General features: G+C 43.3%; 1 protein-coding gene across 1 annotated transcript in view; it reads right to left on the reverse strand.

The window, feature by feature from the left end:
- LOC311102278 (protein Aster-B-like) overlaps positions 1 to 22,122 on the reverse strand; it is a gene marked incomplete at its 5' end in the record, with an annotated part of 118,723 nt that extends 96,601 nt beyond the window's left edge. The window contains 3 exons of the mRNA XM_084143569.1: positions 9,623 to 9,649; positions 11,575 to 11,652; positions 21,713 to 22,122. Coding sequence (XP_083999695.1) covers positions 9,623 to 9,649; positions 11,575 to 11,652; positions 21,713 to 22,122 — 515 coding nt within the window. The remainder of the gene's footprint in view (positions 1 to 9,622; positions 9,650 to 11,574; positions 11,653 to 21,712) is intronic.
- Between the last annotated feature and the right edge of the window lie 244 nt (positions 22,123 to 22,366).

Below are 22,366 nucleotides of genomic sequence, written 5' to 3' on the forward strand. Positions count from 1 at the left end.
TATACCCCGGCTAAGGGCTGTATCCAGGCACTCCACGTTGCGTTGTGCATAAGAAGATAACTCTATTTGGTAAAAGAACAAGTCCATATTATGGCAAGAACAGCTCAAATAAGCAAAGCGACTATACTTTAAGACATGGTCAGTCAATACGGAACATTTCAAGAACTTTGTAAGTTTCTTCAAGTGCAGTCGCAAAAACCATCAAGCGCTATGATGAAACTAGCTCTCAAGAGGACCGCCACAGGAATTGAAGACCCAGAGTTACCGCTGCTGCAGAGGATAAGTTCATTAGAGTTACCAGCCTCAGAAATTGCAGCCCAAATAAATGCTTCACAGCGTTCAAGTAACAGACACATCACAACATCAACTGATCAGAGGAGACTGTGTGAATCAGGCCTTCATGGTCGAATTGCTGCAAAGAAACCACTGCTAAAGGACACCAATAATTAGAAGAGACTTGCTTGGGTCAAGAAACACGAGCAATGGACATTAGACCGGTGGAATTTTGTAAGGGTTGGTGTGAGGTGTGACCCAGGTGCGGTGCAGGATAGACAGTAGGCAGTAAGCAAGGATGGTGAAACAAGGATCTTTACTGGTGGTCCAAAAGCCAGGATACAAAACAACAGACTATACACGAAAACAAATGAGGACCACATAGGTCTCCAAAAAACAGGCTGACAACAAAATACTAACTCTGACTGGAAAAACACAATGACACAGGGAGAACACTTCTAAAGGACCTGTAACTCCATCACGTGATTCGACACTGATACGTACTGCTTGACATCAAGGAACTAGCAGAGAAAACTGAGCAATTGAACACAGGGAAGTGAGGGCATAAATACACAGGTGAATCAGATAGCCACAGGTGACACCAATAATAATTAGTCCCGACTGTGAGTGACGAGGTGCCTATGGTTGTCGGAGGATGACACCTAGTGGGTCGCTCCGGAACTGCGACCGAGTCCGCGTCCTCCTGGAGTCTGGACTTTCCACCGTGGTCGCACCAACGGAAACACCTAGACACCTCCCCGGGCACTCACGCGACCACCCCGTAAGAACCCTCTGCGGCCATGAAAAATTGGGGTTGTGAAGGGCTAACCACGGAATACCTAAGACTACAGGGTAAGCAGGAGACTCAATAATCAAAAAAGTGATCTGCTCAACATGCGTCTCCTGTGTAATCATGGTCTGGTACAGTAACCTTCTTAACCAACCCGGACCCTAATGGTCGACTATCAAGTGCTCTGATGGGGAGTGGAATGGATAGGGGAACCAATGAAATGCCTTGACGGCCTGCAAATGCCCTGTCCATAAAGTTCCCAGCTGCGCCTGAATCGACTAGCGCCTTACACTGGGAAACTACCAGGTGATCGGGAAAGGAGATAGATAGGGTACAGTGCGCCGCAAAGGGCTCTGAACAAGTTTGGGTGTTTGTTACCTGGGGTGATGCGTGAGTACCCTCCAGACCCAAAAGAACGTTGACTGCGACGTGAGGTGGATTGTCCCTTCGTGCCACCAGAGTGGCACTGTCGCTGTCCTCCTGCGCTCTTTCTCGACCAGCGGCTCCCCCCAGCTCCATCTGCTCAGGGTCAGAGTCATCCGGAGTGGGAACGGGCAGACCCCTACCAGGACGTCCTCTGGCTGCTAGCAGATTGTCCAGCCGGATGGCCATGTCCACCAGTTGGGAGAACGATAGCATGGCATCACGGCAGGCTAGCTCCCGTCGGACGTCCGAACAAGGAGGGGAGGCAGCCTCGGCGGAAGTCGTGACAAGATGGAAAAAGTCAAAGGGTATGAATATATATATATGTTTTACATCAAGTTTGTATTATTTATATTCGTAGGATTCATAAAATACATTTATAGATATATTTTTAAAGATCCCCCCCACCCACCCACCGGCAATCTGATAGCATGTAAAATAAATCATGAGATAAATTCTAATAAATTAATATTACATAGTAAATTTACTGAACAATACATCATATCAATCAAATCAAATTAAATTGTATTTGCCACGTGCTGAATACAACAGGTGTAGACCTTACAGTGAAATGCTTACTTATCTTAACCAACAATGCAGTTTGAAGAAAATAAAAAAAAGTGTTAAGTACAAAATAGATAAGTAAAATATAAAAATAGGAAATAATTAAAGAGCAAATAGTCTGGTTATGCAGATAGTCCGGGTAGCCATGATTAGCTGTTCAGGAGTCTTATGGCTTGGGGGTAGAAGCTGTTAAGAAGCCCTTTGGACCTAGACTTGGTGCTCCGGTACCGCTTGCCATGTGGTAGCACTGAGAACAGTCTATGACTAGGGTGGCTGGAGTCTTTGACAATTGTTAGGGCCTTCCTCTGATACCGCCTGGTATAGAGGTCCTGGATGGCAGGAAACTTGGCCCCAGTGATGTACTGGGCCGTACGCACTACCCTCTGTAGTGCCTTGCGGTCGGAGGCCGAGCAGTTGCCATACCAGACAGTGATGCAATCAGTCAGGATGCTCTCGATGGAGTGCAATAGAGATTGCATCATCTGGATCTGTTGGGGCGGTATGCAAATTGGAGTGGGTCTAGGGTTTCTGGGATAATGGTGTTGATGTGAGCCATGACCAGCCATTCAAAGCACTTCATGACTACAGACGTGAGTGCTACGGGTCGGTTCGTCATTTAGGCAGGTTATCTTAGTCAGTGTTGTTGGGCACAGGGACTATGGTGGTCTGCTTGAAACATGTTGGTATTACAGACTCAGTCAGGGACATGTTGAAAATGTCAGTGAAGACACTTGCCAGTTGGTCAGCGCATGCTCAGGGTACACGTCCTGGTAATCCGTCTGGCCCTGAGGCCTTGTGAATGTTGACTTGCTTAAAAGTCTTACTCACATCGGCTACGGAGAGTGTGATCACATAGTCATCATAGTCCTGTATTGACTCCTTGCCTGTTTGATGGTTCGTCGGAGGGCATAGCGGGATTTCTTATAAGCGTCCGGGTTAGAGTCCCGCTCCTTGAAAGCGGCAGCTCTACCCTTTAGCTCAGTGCGGATGTTGCCTATAATCCATGGCTTCTGGTTGGGGTATGTATGTACGGTCACTGTGGGGACGACGTCATCGATGCACTTATTGATGAAGCCAGTGACTGATGTGGTGTACTCCTCAATGCTATCGGAAGAATCCTGGAACATATTCCAGTCTGTGCTAGCAAAACAGTCCTGTAGCTTAGCATCTGCATCATCTGACCACTTATTAACCGAGTCACTGGTGCTTCCTGCTTTAGTTTTTGCTTATAAGCAGGAATCAGGAGGATATAGTTATGGTCAGATTTGCCAAATGGAGGGTGAGGGAGAGCTTTGTGTGGAGTAAAGGTGGTCTAGAGTTTTTTTCCCCTCTGGTTGCACATTTAACATGCTGGTAGAAATGAGGTAGAACGGATTTAAGTTTTTCTGCATTAAAGTCCACGGCCACTAGGAGCACTGCCTCTGGATGAACGTTTTCCTGTTTACTTATGGCCTTATACAGCTCATTGAGTGCAATCTTAGTGGCAGCATCGGTTTGTGGTGGTAAATAGACAGCTACGAAATATATAGATGAAAACTCTCTTGGTAAATATTGTGGTCTACAGCTTATCATGAGATACTCTACCTCAGGCGAGCAAAACCTCAATACTTTCTTAGTATTAGATTTTATGCACCAGCTGTTGTTTACAAATATACACAGACCGCCACCCGTTGTCTTACCGGAGTCAGCCTTTCTATCCTGCCAATGTAGCGTATATCCCACCAGCTGTATGTTATCAATGTCGTCGTTCAGCCACGACTCGGTGAAACATTAGATATTACAGTTGTTAATGTCCCGTTGGTAGGATAACCTTTATCTCAGGTCGTCTGATTTATTTTCAAATGACTGAACATTGGCTAATAGGATTGATGGAAGAGGCAATTTACTTGCTCGCCGTCGGATCCTTACAAGACACCCCGACCTACGTCCACGATATTTCTGTCTCTTTCTCATGCGAATGATGGGGATTTGGGCCTTGTCGGGTGTCTGTAGAATATCCTTTGCGTCCGACTCAATACGAGGTGAGTAATCGCTGTCCTGATATCCAGAAGCTCTTTTTGGTCATAAGAGATGGTGGCAGAAACATTATGTACAGAATAAATTACAAATAACGTGAAAAAACACATATAATAGTACAATTGGTTAGAGGGCTGTAAAACGGCAGCCATCTTCTCCAGCACCATTTCTGTATCATGTAGCATCAGAAATAGTGACAAAATATTGATACACATTCATGGATGTAAAGGCCCATTGGTTAAGAATTCAGAAATGTCTGCTGCTGCTTTTTTCCATGTGTCCAGAGTGAACACCTTGGCCCTATGGATCCTGGCCGTGGAGAGCTCCATAAGTACAATTTCCTTAAATGTGAATAGCCATTGTTGCAATGGTAACTGATACGGTGGAAGCCACCTTTGTACAATCATTTTCTTAGCAGCTGTGGTTCCTACCAACCACACTCTCCGTTGGCGCTCTGACAAGTGGTGCAGAACTCACATAATGGCGATGGACTAATACACATGTGATATCTTTTTGAGGTGTTAGGTTCTATTGGGGTTTCTAGATGATCCAAATATATTTTTCCACAATGACACCCAGTTTATTTGTCTGTCAGCAAGTGTAAAATCTTTTTCCCATACAGTGGACAGAGTTAATGGTTTTTGTGCTGCTAGAATTAGTTGACTATAGATATCAGAAACAACTCCTTTTGAGGGGCGTCTGTCCGTTAGAAGTTTGACCAATGGTTGTACTGCTAATTCTGCTCCCCAGGGGACCCCATAGGCTCGCATGGATAGGCGGAGTTGAAGGTAAAGACAAAATGATTAACCTGGGACTTTAAAACACCGACGGATTTCCTGGAAACTGAGGAGTCCATTCACATTGAATATGTCTTTGAAAGTATAAATACCCTTCTTAGACCAGGAATCTGATATAAATGGTTTCTTACACGCTAAGAATTCTTTATTATGCCATATTGGAGAGTATGAATGGCATTTAAGATTAGATCTCATATGCTTCTCTGTAGCTTTCCACACATTTACTGAGTATGCTATAATGGGTCCAAACAATAATGCACATGTTTTAGGAGTCAATCCAAAAAATAATACATCTTGTAATCTAATTGGATAAACTATTGACTCTTCTATAGCACGCCGAGGAACATAAGCCTCTGGGTTTAAACAGGTCTTCAGGAAATTCATTTGGAATGATAGGTGATACAATTTTAGATTTGGAACTGCAAGTCCACCTGATCTGTGGTCTCTTTCTCCCCCAAATGAACTTCTTTATGACAGAGTCAAGTTTAGACCAATAGTCTATAGGAGGAGGCAGTGGTAACATGGAACTCATAAAATTGATACGAGGGAGGACATTCATTTTAATAATTGAGATTCTAGCATGCAAAGAAGTGGCCATAGCAGACCATCTTTTTATGACTTTTTGGATCTTTTGAAAGGTTTCTAAGTAGTTCTTCCTGCAAGTAGTGTGAATAGAGGGGGATATGGTAATGCCTAAGTAGGTGATTTGTTTCTTCACTGGGATCATGGGTGGTAGTTGCACGCTTCCCATAGCTGAGTTAAGAGGTAGTAGAGGTGATTTGGACCAGTTGATCTTCTAATCAGAGCATGAGCTGAATGCTGTGAAAATAGACATTATTAGCTGGAGGGATTTCTGAGTTTGAATACATTCTGAAGGCACTGTATTATGGCTTATCCCACAGCATTGTTGAATACTTGTTTCTGATTGGCTAGAAGGGCATTCTAGAATGGACAGTTGGAAAGGATATCGGGGCAGTTGGAAAATATATCAGGACACCTTGCAATCATGATGCAATATGTGTCTACACATGCAGACCGTACTTGCTACAAAGTTACAGAATGCTAAACCAACAACTACACACACTGAAATTGGATACTTTGTAAACACAGGTCCAACGATGAAAAAACGTAGCTAGCTAGCAAGCATTGATTTGTTTTTGCAGAGACATATTTTTTTGGAGCATCTGATGACCTAATGTGGTGAGAGATTAACAGTTACTTTGCTGGTCGTGACTGTGTTAGCCATAGCTAGCTGGCTAGCTAGCAAGCAAGGGATAAGAACGTTGCCAGCATACATGGCAACGGAACATAAAGAACGAACAACTGGGTCGCATCCATAAATATTGAACTAATCAAACGAACGACTCGCAACCAAAAGATGAGAAAGTATGAATATGCTTATATAAATAAAAATATCAATGACATTTTTTTTCTTACAGGTAAATGTGTGCTTAGTATTGTTTCTTTGGCAACTGTGGTATAAGCCTGATAGACGCCTCCATTCTGTACATTACCTTGGAAAAATGAACAGAACAAGGTAATGTACAGAAAGTCGGCATTTATCCCTTACTTATTGTATTTGCTATTTTGAAAGGCAAGGAGCTTAATGGCTGGACACAATATAAACAGATTCAGATGGAGTTCAGTAGACCATCTGTAGCTCATGTGATGGTGGTCAGGGGCTATAGTGGTCCAAACCTGGCTCTGTCTGTTGGTCACACCACCCGCATGACTGGCCACTCAACTCAGGCAAGGCCAGGCCAGACACATACCACCAGACTCCACTAGTGTGCCTGATCATGTCCTGTCCTTCGTGATCTGAACAGATAAGGTCATAGATATTAACGACCAATAGGAATGCATTTAGACAATTGAATAAGATAGTTATGGATATACGTACAGTGGGGAGAACAAGTATTTGATACACTGACGATTTTGCAGGTTTTCCTACTTGCAAAGCATGTAGAGGTCTGTACATTTTATCATAGGTACACTTCAACTGTGAGAGACGGAATCTAAAACAAAAATCCAGAAAATCACATTGTATGATTTTTAAGTAATTAATTTGCATTTTATTGCATGACATAAGTATTTGATACATCAGAAAAGCAGAACTTAATATTTGGTACAGAAACCTTTGTTTGCAATTACAGAGATCATACGTTTCCTGCAGGTCTTGACCAGGTTTGTACACACTGCAGCAGGGATTTTGGCCCACTCCTCCATACAGACCTTCTCCAGATCCTTCAGGTTTCGGGGCTGTCGCTGGGCAATACGGACTTTCAGCTCCCTCCAAAGATTTTCTATTGGGTTCAGGTCTGGAGACTGGCTAGGCCACTCCAGGACCTTGAGATGCTTCTTACGGAGCCACTCCTTAGTTGCCCTGGCTGTGTGTTTCGGGTCATTGTCATGCTGGAAGCCCCAGCCACGACCCATCTTCAATGCTCTTACTGAGGGAAGGAGGTTGTTGGCCAAGATCTCGCAATACATGGCCCCATCCATCCTCCCCTCAATACGGTGCAGTCGTCCTGTCCCCTTTGCAGAAAAGCATCCCCAAAGAATGATGTTTCCACCTCCATGCTTCACGGTTGGGATGGTGTTCTTGGGGTTGTACTCATCCTTCTTCTTCCTCCAAACACGGCGAGTGGAGTTTAGACCAAAAAGCTATATTTTTGTCTCATCAGACCACATGACCTTCTCCCATTCCTCCTCTGGATCATGCAGATGGTCATTGGCAAACTTCAGACGGGCCTGGACATGCGCTGGCTTGAGTAGGGGGACCTTGCGTGCGCTGCAGGATTTTAATCCATGACGGCGTAGTGTGTTACTAATGGTTTTCTTTGAGACTGTGGTCCCAGCTCTCTTCAGGTCATTGACCAGGTCCTGCCATGTAGTTCTAGGCTCATCCCTCACCTTCCTCATGATCATTGATGCCCCACGAGGTGAGATCTTGCATGGAGCCCCAGACCGATGGTGATTGACCGTCATCTTGAACTTCTTCCATTTTCTAATAATTGCGCCAACAGTTGTTGCCTTCTCACCAAGCTGCTTGCCTATTGTCCTGTAGCCCATCCCAGCCTTGTGCAGGTCTACAATTCTATCCCTGATGTCCTTACACAGCTCTCTAGTCTTGGCCATTGTGGAGAGGTTGGAGTCTGTTTGATTGAGTGTGTGGACAGGTGTATTTTATACAGGTAACGAGTTCAAACAGGTGCAGTTAATACAGGTAATGAGTGGAGAACAGGAGGGCTTCTTAAAGAAAAACTAACAGGTCTGTGAGAACCGGAATTCTTACTGGTTGGTAGGTGATCAAATACTTATGTCATGCAATAAAATGCTAATTAATTACTTAAAAATCATAGAATGTGATTTTCTGGATTTTTGTTTTAGATTCCGTCTCTCACAGTTGAAGTGTACCTATGATAAAAATGACAGACCTCTACATGCTTTGTAAGTAGGAAAACCTGCAAAATCGGTAGTGTATCAAATACTTGTTCTCCCCACTGTATCTGTGTAACTACAGTGAAAGTAAGTAACCATGGTAACCCCAGACAAAATACCTCAAACTTGCCTAACAATGACGAGGGACAACTGAGGTTTTAAGCAGCTTCACCTGCAAACACATCAACATTGTCCTTACAACCCTCTCCCTACCTACAAAATCACTTCAATCAGCAATCCCAACCTTAACACAGCAACAACCAGTCATCCCACATACACACACATCCACACTAAAACAACACACTGCTGACAGACCTACCCAACTGTGAACTGTGTGTGGATAGCAGGTTCCCCTCCTACACACATACACAATGAGTAATGACAGATGAACAAAGACAACTACCATATTGCACATACAAATCAAAACCTTCATGCATTTCTCATACCTCCCCATTGCAATACTATCACTCACCTTTTGGGCTTGTGTCATATAAACAGTCTGAGCAAGTGTCTCCACAGGTGTAACAGTCTGAAAACCCTTCAGAATGAAGTGACTGCACAAAGATCTTCAAACCCGACCAAACAGAGAAGCTAACAGACGAATCGCAGCAACCTGCTGTCCACTAACAAAGCCCTGTTTTTGTCCCACATTGTGACTGATGTTGTTTGTCCAGTAAAAGCAAACAATGACATTCCATGGCTTGCAACTGTATTCACGAATCGTCTTTCCAAATGTAAAGCGTATTCAGACACCTCAGTCAGCTGTCACATGCAGGGTGGGCGGGCTGGGGGCCATGGGGTGACAGGACAGCAGGTTCCTATACACCACGCCATCTAACCCCACAACCTATACACCATGCCATCTAATCCCACAACCTATACACCACACCCTAAACCTACAACCTATACACCACACCCTAACCCTAGAACCTATACACCACACCATAACCCCACAACCTATACACCACACCATAAACCCACAACCTATACACCATACCATCTAACCCCACAACCTATACACCACACCCTAACCCTACAACCTATACACCACACCATAACCCCACAACCTATACACCACACCATAAACCCACAACCTATACACCATACCATCTAACCCCACAACCTATACACCACACCATAACCCCACAACCTATACACCACACCATAACCCCACAACCTATACACCATACCATCTAACCCAACAACCTATACACCATACCATCTAACCCCACAACCTATACACCACACCATAATCCCACAGCACAGGATCCACCCCCCCAGCAGAGAATAGGAAGTATAAGGAAGAGTGCAGGCTTACCTGATCTTGTCTGCTGCACTGTCAGACCTGGAAGGCAGAGAGGAGAGAAAGCAGATGTCACTCACAGGGGCATCCTCGTATACTTCACTCATACAGGTGAATACCTTGACAAGTCATTGTCTCTCATCATCTTGGTATCTAACAGTGGGATTGGCCTGTGACCAAAGCCTCAAAATGTTCCTGAGAAAAATAGTATAATCAACAGTTATTGTCCAATCGCTGCATTCTACAACAGGCACCAAAAACAATGAGAGAAGAGGAGGTCATCCTGGATAATCTTAAGATAGTAAGCAAACACTACAAACCACAGAATGTACTTGTCGGAGCAAAACCGCTTCAGCTAGTGCAATGAATACTAATGCTAATAACCTAGCCTGCTCCTATTACACCGGAACATCTACACACTGCCACCGGCATCCCAGCTAGCCTACCGGTAAGCCAGCTAGCCTGTGCCATGCTGTAGCTGCACTGTGAGCAAACAAACCGCTGCAGACAGCCATCCAGAACATCCAGAGTAGACATTAAATGTAGCTGTTACCTGCAGAGGAGACATGACATTACGTGCCCTCTAAAGCTGGGTACAGACCGTTCACCCACCAGCAGCAGTAGTAGCAGCAGCCAGGTACAAGCAGAGAGAAAAGAGTAGCATGCAGGAGAAATACCATAAGGTCAAACGTAAGGTTCCTACTCAGAGCAGTACACAGAGAAATAGCGGGGGGAAAACTGTCGAGAAAAAGAGCGGTACGGAGAGGAGAGGGGAGCAGGAGAGAGTGAAAGAGAGAGAGAGAGAGGAAAGGGAGAGAAGAATGTTGTAGCATACCGTAGATACTATAGAAGAGAGTGAGAGCAATAAAGATAGAGAGAAAAAGGGGGTATTCCAACAGAACCAGCTCAGGCTGCTGATTCTTCAATAATGGTTAATACTCTGTATTTAATTTTATTCAAAGCCATTATCACTGCTTTAAGCTTCCTCACAGTCAATTTGGCTGCGATTTGTTTGAATGTCTGATCTTTTTCTTTCACCACTAAACCACTGTATGACGAATCCATTTTCATTACAAAGATGCAGCATTTGAAAGAGGCAGATATGACAGGTGCCTTTGGAAGCTTCTAACAGCCCTTCCTCTCTCCAGAGTGAGCTACAGGCCATTGAGTTCCTCCTGGTGTGGTTTCTCATAGCTGAGGTATGATCCTCTCTCTCTCCAGGCCAGCAGGCAGGCAGGCAGGCACCATGGTCTCTCTCTCTGCTCTCTATCTGATTTACTCCCCATGCCTGACATTTGTGCTCCCTGAGACCACTGCAGTATATCCCCACCGCTGACAGAGGTAATACAGAGCTGAAGCTGCAGCCATCCACCCACTCACACACAGCCCACTCACAGCCCAAGAGAGGGAGAGGAGGTAGGTTCACACACTAAGGAACAGTATGTTCTCACTCACATTTGAAGCACTGCCACTAACATTTGAATTACAATTGCTAGCAAATTTAGCATGCTTAATTACCACAGGTCACTCACTTAGTGAGGATAACATCAAGTGCCTTGAATCCTTACCTTATCATATCACTTCTGGTTATTGTTGCTAAATTCCAAGGATTAGAAATTGCTAAACTGAAGACTGTCATGCCCCATAAAAGAACATGTTCATTGCACTCATTGCCAACAACTTGGAAAGTGTATCTAAATGGTCAATAATGAGTGTTACAGTCCAGATGCAGCAGTGCCAAGCAGTGCTGAGGACCAACTGCCATCTAGTGGTGAAAAAGCAGCAGTATAAGATGCAGACAGAGAACACAGTCATTTCCTGAGCATCCTTGATTCATACCGTCAGCACTCTCCCCTTGCTTAAATCAAACTAGACAAACGATTAAACCCTTTTGCATACATACAAAACGTAGAATACAAACACACAGAACACACATACAAGTAAATTCAGAATCTTCTTCTATTTACCTCTCCTCTTGGTTGAAGGGAGTCAGGAAGCGAGTGGAGTCATCGTCATGGCTACTCTGCTGGCTGCTCTGCTGGCTGCTGCGTGACAGAACACAACAGAGAGGAACACATGTCAGTCATACACACTATAAATCCTGTGAAAACATACGATGTAGCCCTGCCTACACCTTCAGGTGCATTCCTAGAGAATTTCACTGCTACAGTGATTCTGTGTCCTGAGAATGAGAACCTCAGTACGTGTACTACCGCAGTATATGTACTTCTTAGTTATACCCACTAGATGGCATTACAAGACACATACAAACACTGATCATGAGTCATACAGAGATAAAGGTCTGTGGTGGAGATGTTCACCTATACCGTGGCACTTAAGAGAATCCCACCTGTCCTGCTGTGCTGCTTGGCTACCCATTAAACCCATTCTATCTCTGTGTGAATTACTGATTTGATTCCCAGTTGGAGGTATTTTAAGTCCATCCAGAAACTTTGAAGACATACAGATAACTACCTAAATAAAGTAAACACTAACATAAATTGTCTTAATAGGGTGTTGGGCCACCACAAGCTGCCAGAACAGCTTCAATGCGCCTTGCGCCTGGAACTCTATTGGAGGGATGGGACAACATTCTTCCACAAAATATTCCATAATTTGGTGTTTTGTTGATGTGATGAAAAACGCTGTCTCAGCCGCCGTGTTCAATTGGGTTGAGATCTGGTGACTGACACTGACACACACACACACACACACACACACACACACACACACACACACACACATACACACACATACATACACACACACACACACACACATCCTTTAAACCTCCTATGCTCTTTTGAGACCCATCTTTTAAAGTCTTCTAGCCATGGTAGCCAAAATAATGGGCAACTGGCATAGATATACATGGCCCTAAGCATGATGGGATGTTAATTGATTAATTAACTCAGGAACCACACCTGTGTGGAAGCACCTGCTTTCAATATACTTTTCATCCCTCATTTACTAAAGTGTTTCCTTTATTTTGGCAGTTACCTGTAGGTAAATGACATGGAGAAATGGTCGGATATCTGAGAATGATCACTTTCAAAGATTAACTCTGACATTGTCTTTAATATGATCATAAAGTCATAAGGGCAGCTTTTAACATAATACATTTGCATAAGACAGATGTTCAGAATTATCCAAAGAGAAGCTGAGAGCTATGTTTCCTCCAGTCTTATTCATGTTATTAAAAAGTGAAACAGAACCTATAAGTCATTGTTGAAATCTTTATTGTTCATCACGTTGCCTCTGAGGAACCAGTTGCAGACTGGGCTAAATAATGCTTCAGTGAAATACGATCAATCATTACGTGTTTTGGTGGTTGTGTCCATGACTCCAGAGGTTTTTAGAGAGGGACTTTTTTTTGCTTTGGTAATATTCCCCACTGTCAATTTAGGTTCTGTGGTTTCTCAAATGGCGCGCCAGACAGTGAAGTTCTGCCTAAGTTTTCCAGGTAGTTATCAATGTTGTTTTGAGGGTTGGAGGGAGATGTATACCCTAGTGAAACATTCAGCAATGCCTGGATTGCACACACACTATACTCACACACCACCAGACCCCGCCTCCCCCACACACACTATACTCACACACCGCCAGACCCCGTTCCCCCCACACACACTATACTCACACACCGCCAGACCCCGTTCCCCCCACACACACTATACTCACACACGGCCAGACCCCACCCCCCCACACACACACTATACTCACACACGGCCAGACCCCACCCACCCACACACACACTATACTCTGTCACACCCTGGCTCTGGGGACTCTATATGTTGAGCCAGGGTGTGTAGATTCATTGTGTTTATGTTCTGTGTGGGAGTTCTAGTTTGGGTATTTCTATGTTGGCCAGAGTGGCTCCCAATCAGAGGCAACGAGTGTCAGCTGTTGCTGGTTGTCTCTGATTGGGAGCCATATTTAAACAGTCTGTTTCCCTTAGTGTTTGTGGGATCTTGTTTCCGTTTGGTTTGTTTCTGTGTTAACCGTAGGACTGCACGTTTCGTTTATTGTTTTGTTGTTTTATTATCACTTATGATAATAAAGTTAAGTATGTTCGCAACTAACGCTGCGCATTGGTCTACTCTCTACGACGATCGTGACATACTCACACAAGGCCAGACCCCACACACACACTATACTCACACACCACCAGACCCAGAGCTGAGATTAGGAGCACACTCTTAAAGGGAGTGCTCCTAATCTCAGCTTCTTACCTGTATAAAAGACACCTGTCCACAGAAGCAATCAATCAATCAGATTCCAAACTCTCCACCATGGCCAAGACCAAAGAGCTATGACCCCAAGAACACCATCCCCACCGTCAAACATGGAGGTGGAAACATTATGCTTTGGAGGGGGGTTTTCTGCTAAGGGGACAGGACAACTTCACCGCATCAAAGGGACGATGAATGGGGCCATGTATCGTCAAATCTTGGGTGAGAACCTCCTTCCCTCAGCCAGGGCATTGAAAATGGGTAGTGGATGGGTATTCCAGCATGACAATGACCCAAAACACACGGACAAGGCAACAAAGGAGTGGCTCAAGAAGAAGCACATTAAGGTCCTGGAGTGGCCTAGCCAGTCTCCAGACCTTAATCCCATAGAAAATCTGTGGAGGGAGCTGAAGGTTCGAGTTGCCAAACGTCAGCCTCAAACTTAATGACTTGGAGAAGATCTGCAAAGAGGAGTGGAACAAAATCCCTCCTGAGATGTGTGCAAACCTGGTGGCCAACACGTCTGACCGCTGTGATTGCCAACAAGGGTTTTGCCACCAAGTACTAAGTCATGTTTTGCAGAGGGGTCAAATACTTATTTCCCTCATTAAAATGCAAATCAATTAATAACATTTTTGACATGTGTTTTTCTGGATTTTTTTGTTGTTATTATGTCTCTCACTGTTCAAATAAACCTACCATTAAAATTATAGACTGATCATGTGTTTGTCAGTGGGCAAACATACAAAATCAGCATGGGATCAAATACTTTTTTCCCTCACTTTAACTACAGTAAGTTACTCGCACAAACCAATGGGTAAGTTTGATGTATAACAAGATTACTTATCTAAAACTGTAACAAATACTTTATTGGATGTCATACAGTACATATGGATATTTTTTTATATCTGGATCAGTTTTGATATGGATCAGTTTTGATATCTGGATCAGTTTTGATATAGATCAGTTTTGATATCTGGTAAGACACTTAATGAAGACCCAACTCCAATATATTCTCCTAACAGAGTCGTCCCTTGTGTCAGAGATTGGAAATATCTGACCTGAATCTGCTTCAAGGCTAAAAGTGTTTTTCATAACTTGAAGTCTCTGACTGAAAAAAGTGTCATACCATGTCTGACTGTCTCACTTTCAATCTTACTGCTGCATGAAAGAATGATAGACAATCCACACTGTCTGATTTGCATACAAACTGGAATATATTTGCCATTGAAACAATTCCAACTCTAGACAGACAACAGTACATCTAAGACACCTTCAGACCCTATCAAACACATCTTTGGCAATGATTAGGCCTAGACGCTCATTTGAAACACTGTTTTGAGTCAGACAAAGTACACATAGTTGTGTATTGTCTTGGATTGACGTACAGAAATTCAGCCAACTCCTAAGGAATAGGGCATAAACGATGGCCCAGTATTCACCCTTGGTACAACCTATAGCATTATCATTAGTTAGGGTACTGTACTCACAGCATGTTTGATGGGTGTTCTCTGTGAAGTCCAACTAAAATGTGCTAAGAATGTTCGGAGGGGTCCATAAGTCACACAAGCCAGTTTAACTATTAATGCCATCGTACCATGTTTATACATTAACTGACTAAATACACAGCTAGGTCGCACTTGAGCTTGGACTGAAGCTGTAGTTACCTGTAGCCGTAGAAACTAGAGTCATCCATTCCTTCAGGTTACAAGATTTACCTTGTGAAACAGACAGCTCATAGTCACATTTTTATACACACAATAACCCTTGAGTAAGAATGTAACAATAAAACAATACTTCCTCTGTAACAGATTTACTTTTTTGCAATGTTGAAATGACTGAGTTCAGGGCATTCAATACAATTTAAGGGCTTTTCCCTGCTTGTTGTGGTGACAGGGACAATTACAACACAAGGAATGCTTATTGCATTGCTTTCAAGTACACTGACAATGGCCTTGAACCAGATGTTACTACAATGGCTTCACCTGATACTTGCTACAGACAGAACCTCACTGCAAACAAGGAAACCTGGAAACCGTACTTTATTGGTGTGCAAAGGCTAGTATGACAGACCATCCATTTTCAGAGATATACGGTGTGAGTGAATAATGCATGAAGTAAATGTATTGTGGTGTTGCGACTGCGAGGGGATGCACATAGAATCTCTAATATGGCCACCATATTGTAACTGAGAGCCAGCCAGGGGATGTATAGCTTCCAGCAGACCATCCCCCACCTTCCCTCACTACACTACATCACCTGGGCAAGAAGCAGTGCCTTGTTCCCATCAAGGCTGCTCTGACCATGCACTTACACGCCCTGCTGGCACTGACAGCCCCCATTGCACTACATTGTAAATCATAGCAATATAAAGAGTGGGAGGAGAACGCTGGAGCCAGAGCAGCATATGACAAACAGGCATCAAATGTGGGTTAAGTCTGGATCAACGGCACAGCCCTGAAATAAGTGTGCTGTCATTTGTCACAGCTTCTTTTATGAATGCTTAATTCATGGCTGTGTGCTGCAGAGGCCGTCAGAGGCAGGGGTTCCTTTAGGGCTACAAAAGTGGAGATGGAGAAACATTTTAATATCTCGTTATGTTCGCTAGCTGTGTCGCCTCTACCCAACAAGATGAAAATAGTTTGGGTCTGCAATACTGCCAAATAAATAATTGATGATGGGATTATTAATATTGAGTAGTGGTGGCCCACTGTTAGTTTTTTCAGTCTTCATCCATCACTTCTCTCACAGCAAAACAGACCAAGACAGGACTATTCAGCAGCAGAAAGGAATACTCTATGTGTATGTGAACCAATGACTGATAATAAGGTGTGAACAAACTGTTTTTGCATCCCTAGAGGGGGATATAGATGTGATTAGTCTGAGATGGTAATGGTCCAGTTTTTCTAACTTACGGAGCTGACAGGGTTATGCACACATGCCTCTTGGTAAAATATATGTTTTCAGTCAAATGGCATGGACATGGCGTAATCACCCTCTGTATGTCTACCATCTGCTGCTACCATCTCTGCTCCCTGCTGGGGGAGAGGGAGAATAAATCCCAGCAGAACTAGAAGCTCCTCCATTCCCATGAACATGACAATAATACAGTCTGCACTGCAGGTTCCCATCTAATTGTGTAATTTGCTAACAAATCCAATTTTATGAATCACATGCTTCGTAAACAACAGATGTCGACGAACAGTGAAATAAATACTTGACGTTAGTGTGCGTGTGTGTTACTCCAGTGCAATCCTCCCACTGGGCACACACTGGTTGAATCAACGTTGTTTCCACATAATTTCAATGAAATTACATTGAACGAATGTGGAATAGATGTTGAATTAACGTTTGTACCAAGTGGGCTGTCTGGGTTGACTGATCTTTGTAAACTAAGGATGCAACTCTACCGGGCTTAAACTTTAACCTTAAAACTGAAAAATGTAACTCTTTAAAGTTTAACTGAAAACTTGTGGGAATGCCAAAGAGGGCTGCTTCCTAACATTATGAAAGGGCAGTATGTCCGACATACACTATCACTCAAAGTTTAGAACACCTACTCATTCAAGGGTTTTTCATAATTTTTTACTATTTTCTACATTGTAGAATAATAGTGAAGACATCAAATTGATAACACATATGGAATCATGTAGTAACCAAAAAAGTGTTATACAAATCAAAATATATTTGAGATTTGAGATTCTTCAAATAATCACCCTTTGACGACAGCTTTGCACACTAATGACATTCTCTCAACCAGCTTCATGAGGTAGTCATCTGGAATGCATTTCAATTAACAGGTGTGCCTTCTTAAAAGTTAATTTGTGAAATGTATTTCCTTCTTAATGCGTTTGAGCCAATCAGTTGTGTTGTGATAAGGTAGGGGTGGTATACAGAAGCCCTATTTGGTAAAAGACCAAGTCGATATTATGGCAAGAACAGCTCAAATAAGCAAAGAGAAACGACAGACCATCATTACTTTAAGACATGAATGTCAGTCAATACGGAACATTTCATGAACTTTGAAACTTTCTTCTAGTGCAGTCGCAATAACCATCAAGCACTATGATGAAACTGGCTTTCATGAGGACCGCCACAGGAATGGAAGACCCAGAGTTACAGTGAGGGAAAAAAGTATTTGATCCCCTGCTGATTTTGTACCTTTGCACACTGACAAAGAAATGATCAGTCGATAATTTTAATGGTAGGTTTATTTGAACAGTGAGAGACAGAATAACAACAAAAAAATCCAGAAAAACGCATGTCAAAAATGTTATATATTGATTTGCATTTTAATGAGGGAAATAAGTATTTGACCCCTTCTCAATCAGAAAGATTTCTGGCTCCCAGGTGTCTTTTATACAGGTAACGAGCTGAGATTAGGAGCACACTCTTAAAGGGAGTGCTCCTAATCTCAGCTTCTTACCTGTATAAAAGACACCTGTCCACAGAAGTAATCAATCAATCAGATTCCAAACTCTCCACCATGGCCAAGACCAAAGAGCTATGACCCCAAGAACACCATCCCCACCGTCAAACATGGACGTGGAAACATTATGCTTTGGGGGTGTTTTTCTGCTAAGGGGACAGGACAACTTCACCGCATCAAAGGGACGATGGACGGGGCCATGTACCGTCAAATCTTGGGTGAGAACCTCCTTCCCTCAGCCAGGGCATTGAAAATGGATCGTGGATGGGTATTCCAGGATGACAATGACCCAAAACACACGGCTAAGGCAACAAAGGAGTGGCTCAAGAAGAAGCACAGTAAGGTCCTGGAGTGGCCTAGCCAGTCTCCAGACCTCAATCCCATAGAAAATCTGTGGAGGGAGCTGAAGGTTCGAGTTGCCAAATGTCAGCCTCGAAACCTTAATGACTTGGAGAAGATCTACAAAGAGGAGTGGGACGAAATCCCTCCTGAGATGTGTGCAAACCTGGTGGCCAACTACAAGAAACGTCTGACCTCTGTGATTGCCAACAAGGGTTTTGCCACCCAGTACTAAGTCATGTTTTTCAGAGGGATCAAATACTTATTTCCCTCATTAAAATGCAAATCAATTAATAACATTTTTGACATTCGTTTTTCTGGATTTTTTTGTTGTTATTCTGTCTCTCACTGTTCAAATAAACCTACCATTAAAATTATAGACTGATCATGTCTTTGTCAGTGGGCAAACATACAAAATCAGCAGGGGATCAAATACTTTTTTCCCTCACTGTACCTCTGCTGCAGATGATAAGTTCATTAGTTACCAGCCTCAGAAATTGCAGCCCAAATAAATGCTTCACAGAGTTCAAGTAACAGACACATCTGAACATCAACTGTTCAGAGGAGACTGTGTGAATCAGGCCTTCATGGTCGAATTGCTGCAAAGTAACCACTACTAAAGGACACCAATAAGAAGAAGAGACTTGCTTGGGCCAAGAAACATGAGCAATGTCCAAATTTGTCCAAATTTGAGATTTTTGGTTCCAACCGCCGTGTCTTTGTGAGACGTGGTGTGGGTGAACGGATGATCTCCGCATGTGACCATATGTGCTAAGGAATTCTCTGCTTCTTAAACCGTGACAGTTTCTTCCCCAACTCGATACAGTAGGGCAATTCCATGGTAACAGAATGACGCTGAGACTTTAAAAGTATGCCAAACTAAGACCATTGATTGCAAAGTTAAACAAAACTCTATGCACAATGACTGCTTTTAACAATTTCCACTGTAAAATTGACAAAAATACATTTACTCGAAGAACAGTGCAGATGTAAAGTTTGGTAACAGAATGACATTAAAATCTCCCTCAGTTTTTTACGTGACCACGTTTTCCCAAAACTCTGTTAAATATCTACTCCAAATTAAAATTCAAAGATGTTTGCAGAAAGAATGGGGTGTCAGCTATTATATGACACCTTGAGTTTGAAAATATCTCTTTTAGTTATTGAACTACAGTAAGTGATGTGGATTAACATCCGGTAAAGTATTCAGACCCCTTCCCTTTTTCTAAATTTTGTTACGTTACAGCCTTATTCTAAAATAGATTAAAATAGTTTTACACACAATACCCCATAATGACAAAGTGAAAACAGGTTTTTTGTTTTTTGGGCACCTTATATACATAAGTATTCAGACACTTTGATATGAGACTCGAAATTGAGCTCAGGTGCATCCTGTTTCCATTGATCATCCTTGAGATGTTTCTACAACTTGATTGGAGTCCACCTGTTGTAAATTCAATTGATTGGACATGATTTGGAAAAGCACACACCTGTCTATATAAGGTCCCAAAGTTGACAATGCATGTCAGAGCAAAAACCAAGCCATGAGGACGAAGGGATTGTCCGTAGAGCTCCGAGACAAGATTGTGTTGAGTAATGTGCTGTATTGTACTGACCTATACCCTACTCTACCTGTGAAACAGACAGCTATGATTGGTTCAGATTTGGACTGACCAAATTTCAACAACTTTTCAACGTCCATGAACGTCCGGTGTCGGTTGGTGTTCAGTGAGTGAAAGGGCTACAGTAAATGGAAAGAGATGAATTTGACCAGAATTCAAAGCCTTTGCTTATTCCTAATTTCTAGGATGGAAAATGGTTGGAAAAATGTATATATGCCTTAATTAAAAAATATATAGATTAGCTTTCATTTGACACCAAATGTGCTCCTATGAACTTCACATGTTAGTATATTGTTAATTGCGATTATTATTACCATGAGTATTTATCCAGCTACCAGACAGTTTTACCTTTGTTTACATGTACATTCCTTCCTCAATCACTCCAGTACCCCTGCAAATTGTAATAACAGTCCTGGCACTGCACTGACCTGTATAGAAGACCTGTATATCACTGCACTGACCTGTATAGAAGAACTGTATATCACTGCACTGACCTGTATAGAAGACCTGTATATCACTGCACTGACCTGTATAGAAGAACTGTATATCACTGCACTGACCTGTATAGAAGAACTGTATATCACTGCACTGACCTGTATAGAAGAACTGTATATCACTGCACTGACCTGTATAGAAGACCTGTATATCACTGCACTGACCTGTATAGAAGACCTGTATATCACTGCACTGACCTGTATAGAAGACATGTATATCACTGCATTCTCGTTATTTTCTTTCTGTGTTCTCTCACATTTCACGTTTGATTTCTTATCTACAGTATATTACTACTTCTATTGTGTATTATTGGGAAAGAGCTCAGAGGTTAAGCGTGTCACTGTACTGTTTTACACCTGCTGTATCCTGTGCATGTAACAATACAACTTGAAACTAGTGCTCATTGGTCTTTTTACATGGAAATGCACAGTAACAAAAGCACTCGGCTGCAGTCAAACATTAATCCACTGACCCTAGGCCTCTATGTTCTCTAAATACGTCTATGTGCAGTTCCGCAGGGACATTCTGATAGATTGTGTCACCTCTAGGTAATGGTGCATTTGAATGCTGCATTGAGGTGCTATAACTGACAGCATTAGTTCCTGCCTCGTGGTGTGTTAAAAATGTGCTTCACCTTCAGCTATAATGTTGAATACAATGGGCAGCAGGCTGCAGCCTCACAATCATAAACCTTTGAATAATAATCATCTTACAGCTCAATAAAAAAACGGACATTCTAACATGACAAGGACCTTGTTCTTTCTGTTAGTGTTAGTACTGACCAAAACGTTAGTGGACAGTGACAGCAGGCTCAAAGCAGCATGAAGGGTTTAAGGGTGAGACAGGAGGTAGCCTAGCAGTTAAGAGCGCTGGGCCCTTGAGCAATGCACTTAACTCTAATTGTTCCTGTAAGTCGCTCTGGATAAGAGCGTCTACTAAAAGAGAAAAGGGCAGGGTTTTTGTTTTGGGGGAGGTAATACTCCATACCAACCTGCTCTCGCTGCCGGTGTGTTCCTTCTTCTCTCTCACCCTCAGCCACTTGCGGAGCAGGAAGCGCTTGCGTCGGGGTGAGGCGCTGGGCGTAGAGAAGTTGGACCAGGAGGCCCCATCCTCGTCGCTGGACGGGGTGATCTCGATGGAGGGCAGCTGCAGGTACTCCTTGGAACCCAAATTGGAGACTAGCCACCCATTCACTAGCCTGCCCCTGTCCTTCTCATTCTCCCTCTCGCTGGGCACGTTCTTCATGCGACGCATCTTGAAGCGCTTGCGTCGTAGCGTTGGGGTGGACGAGCTTGACCACACAGGACCATCCAAGACCCCGCCGTTTCCCCCATCCGAGTAGGCAGGGGCATCGCGGGGAACGCTCACCTGGAGCGACGGGGGCCGTAAGTTCTCGTTCATGGTCGTGGCTCGGACTCACACACACAGACACACAATCACACTCCCACTCAGAGACTGCTACTAGGAGGGTAGATATTGGAGGAGAAGTGCTGGCTGGCTCGCCGTTTTAGTAGTTGACCGGCTTGCTGGGAGCTGAGTTGGCGGAAGCTGAGGCGGTAGCTGGCTGTTGAGAGTCAGGTGCCAAGATGCTCCAACAGCACAGACCCTTAAAAATCCTGGGTTGTCCTCATTTACTGATCTCTCA

The sequence above is a fragment of the Coregonus lavaretus genome (assembly GCF_964263955.1).
Source record: "Coregonus lavaretus genome assembly, chromosome: 26".
Classification (NCBI taxonomy): domain Eukaryota; kingdom Metazoa; phylum Chordata; class Actinopteri; order Salmoniformes; family Salmonidae; genus Coregonus; species Coregonus lavaretus.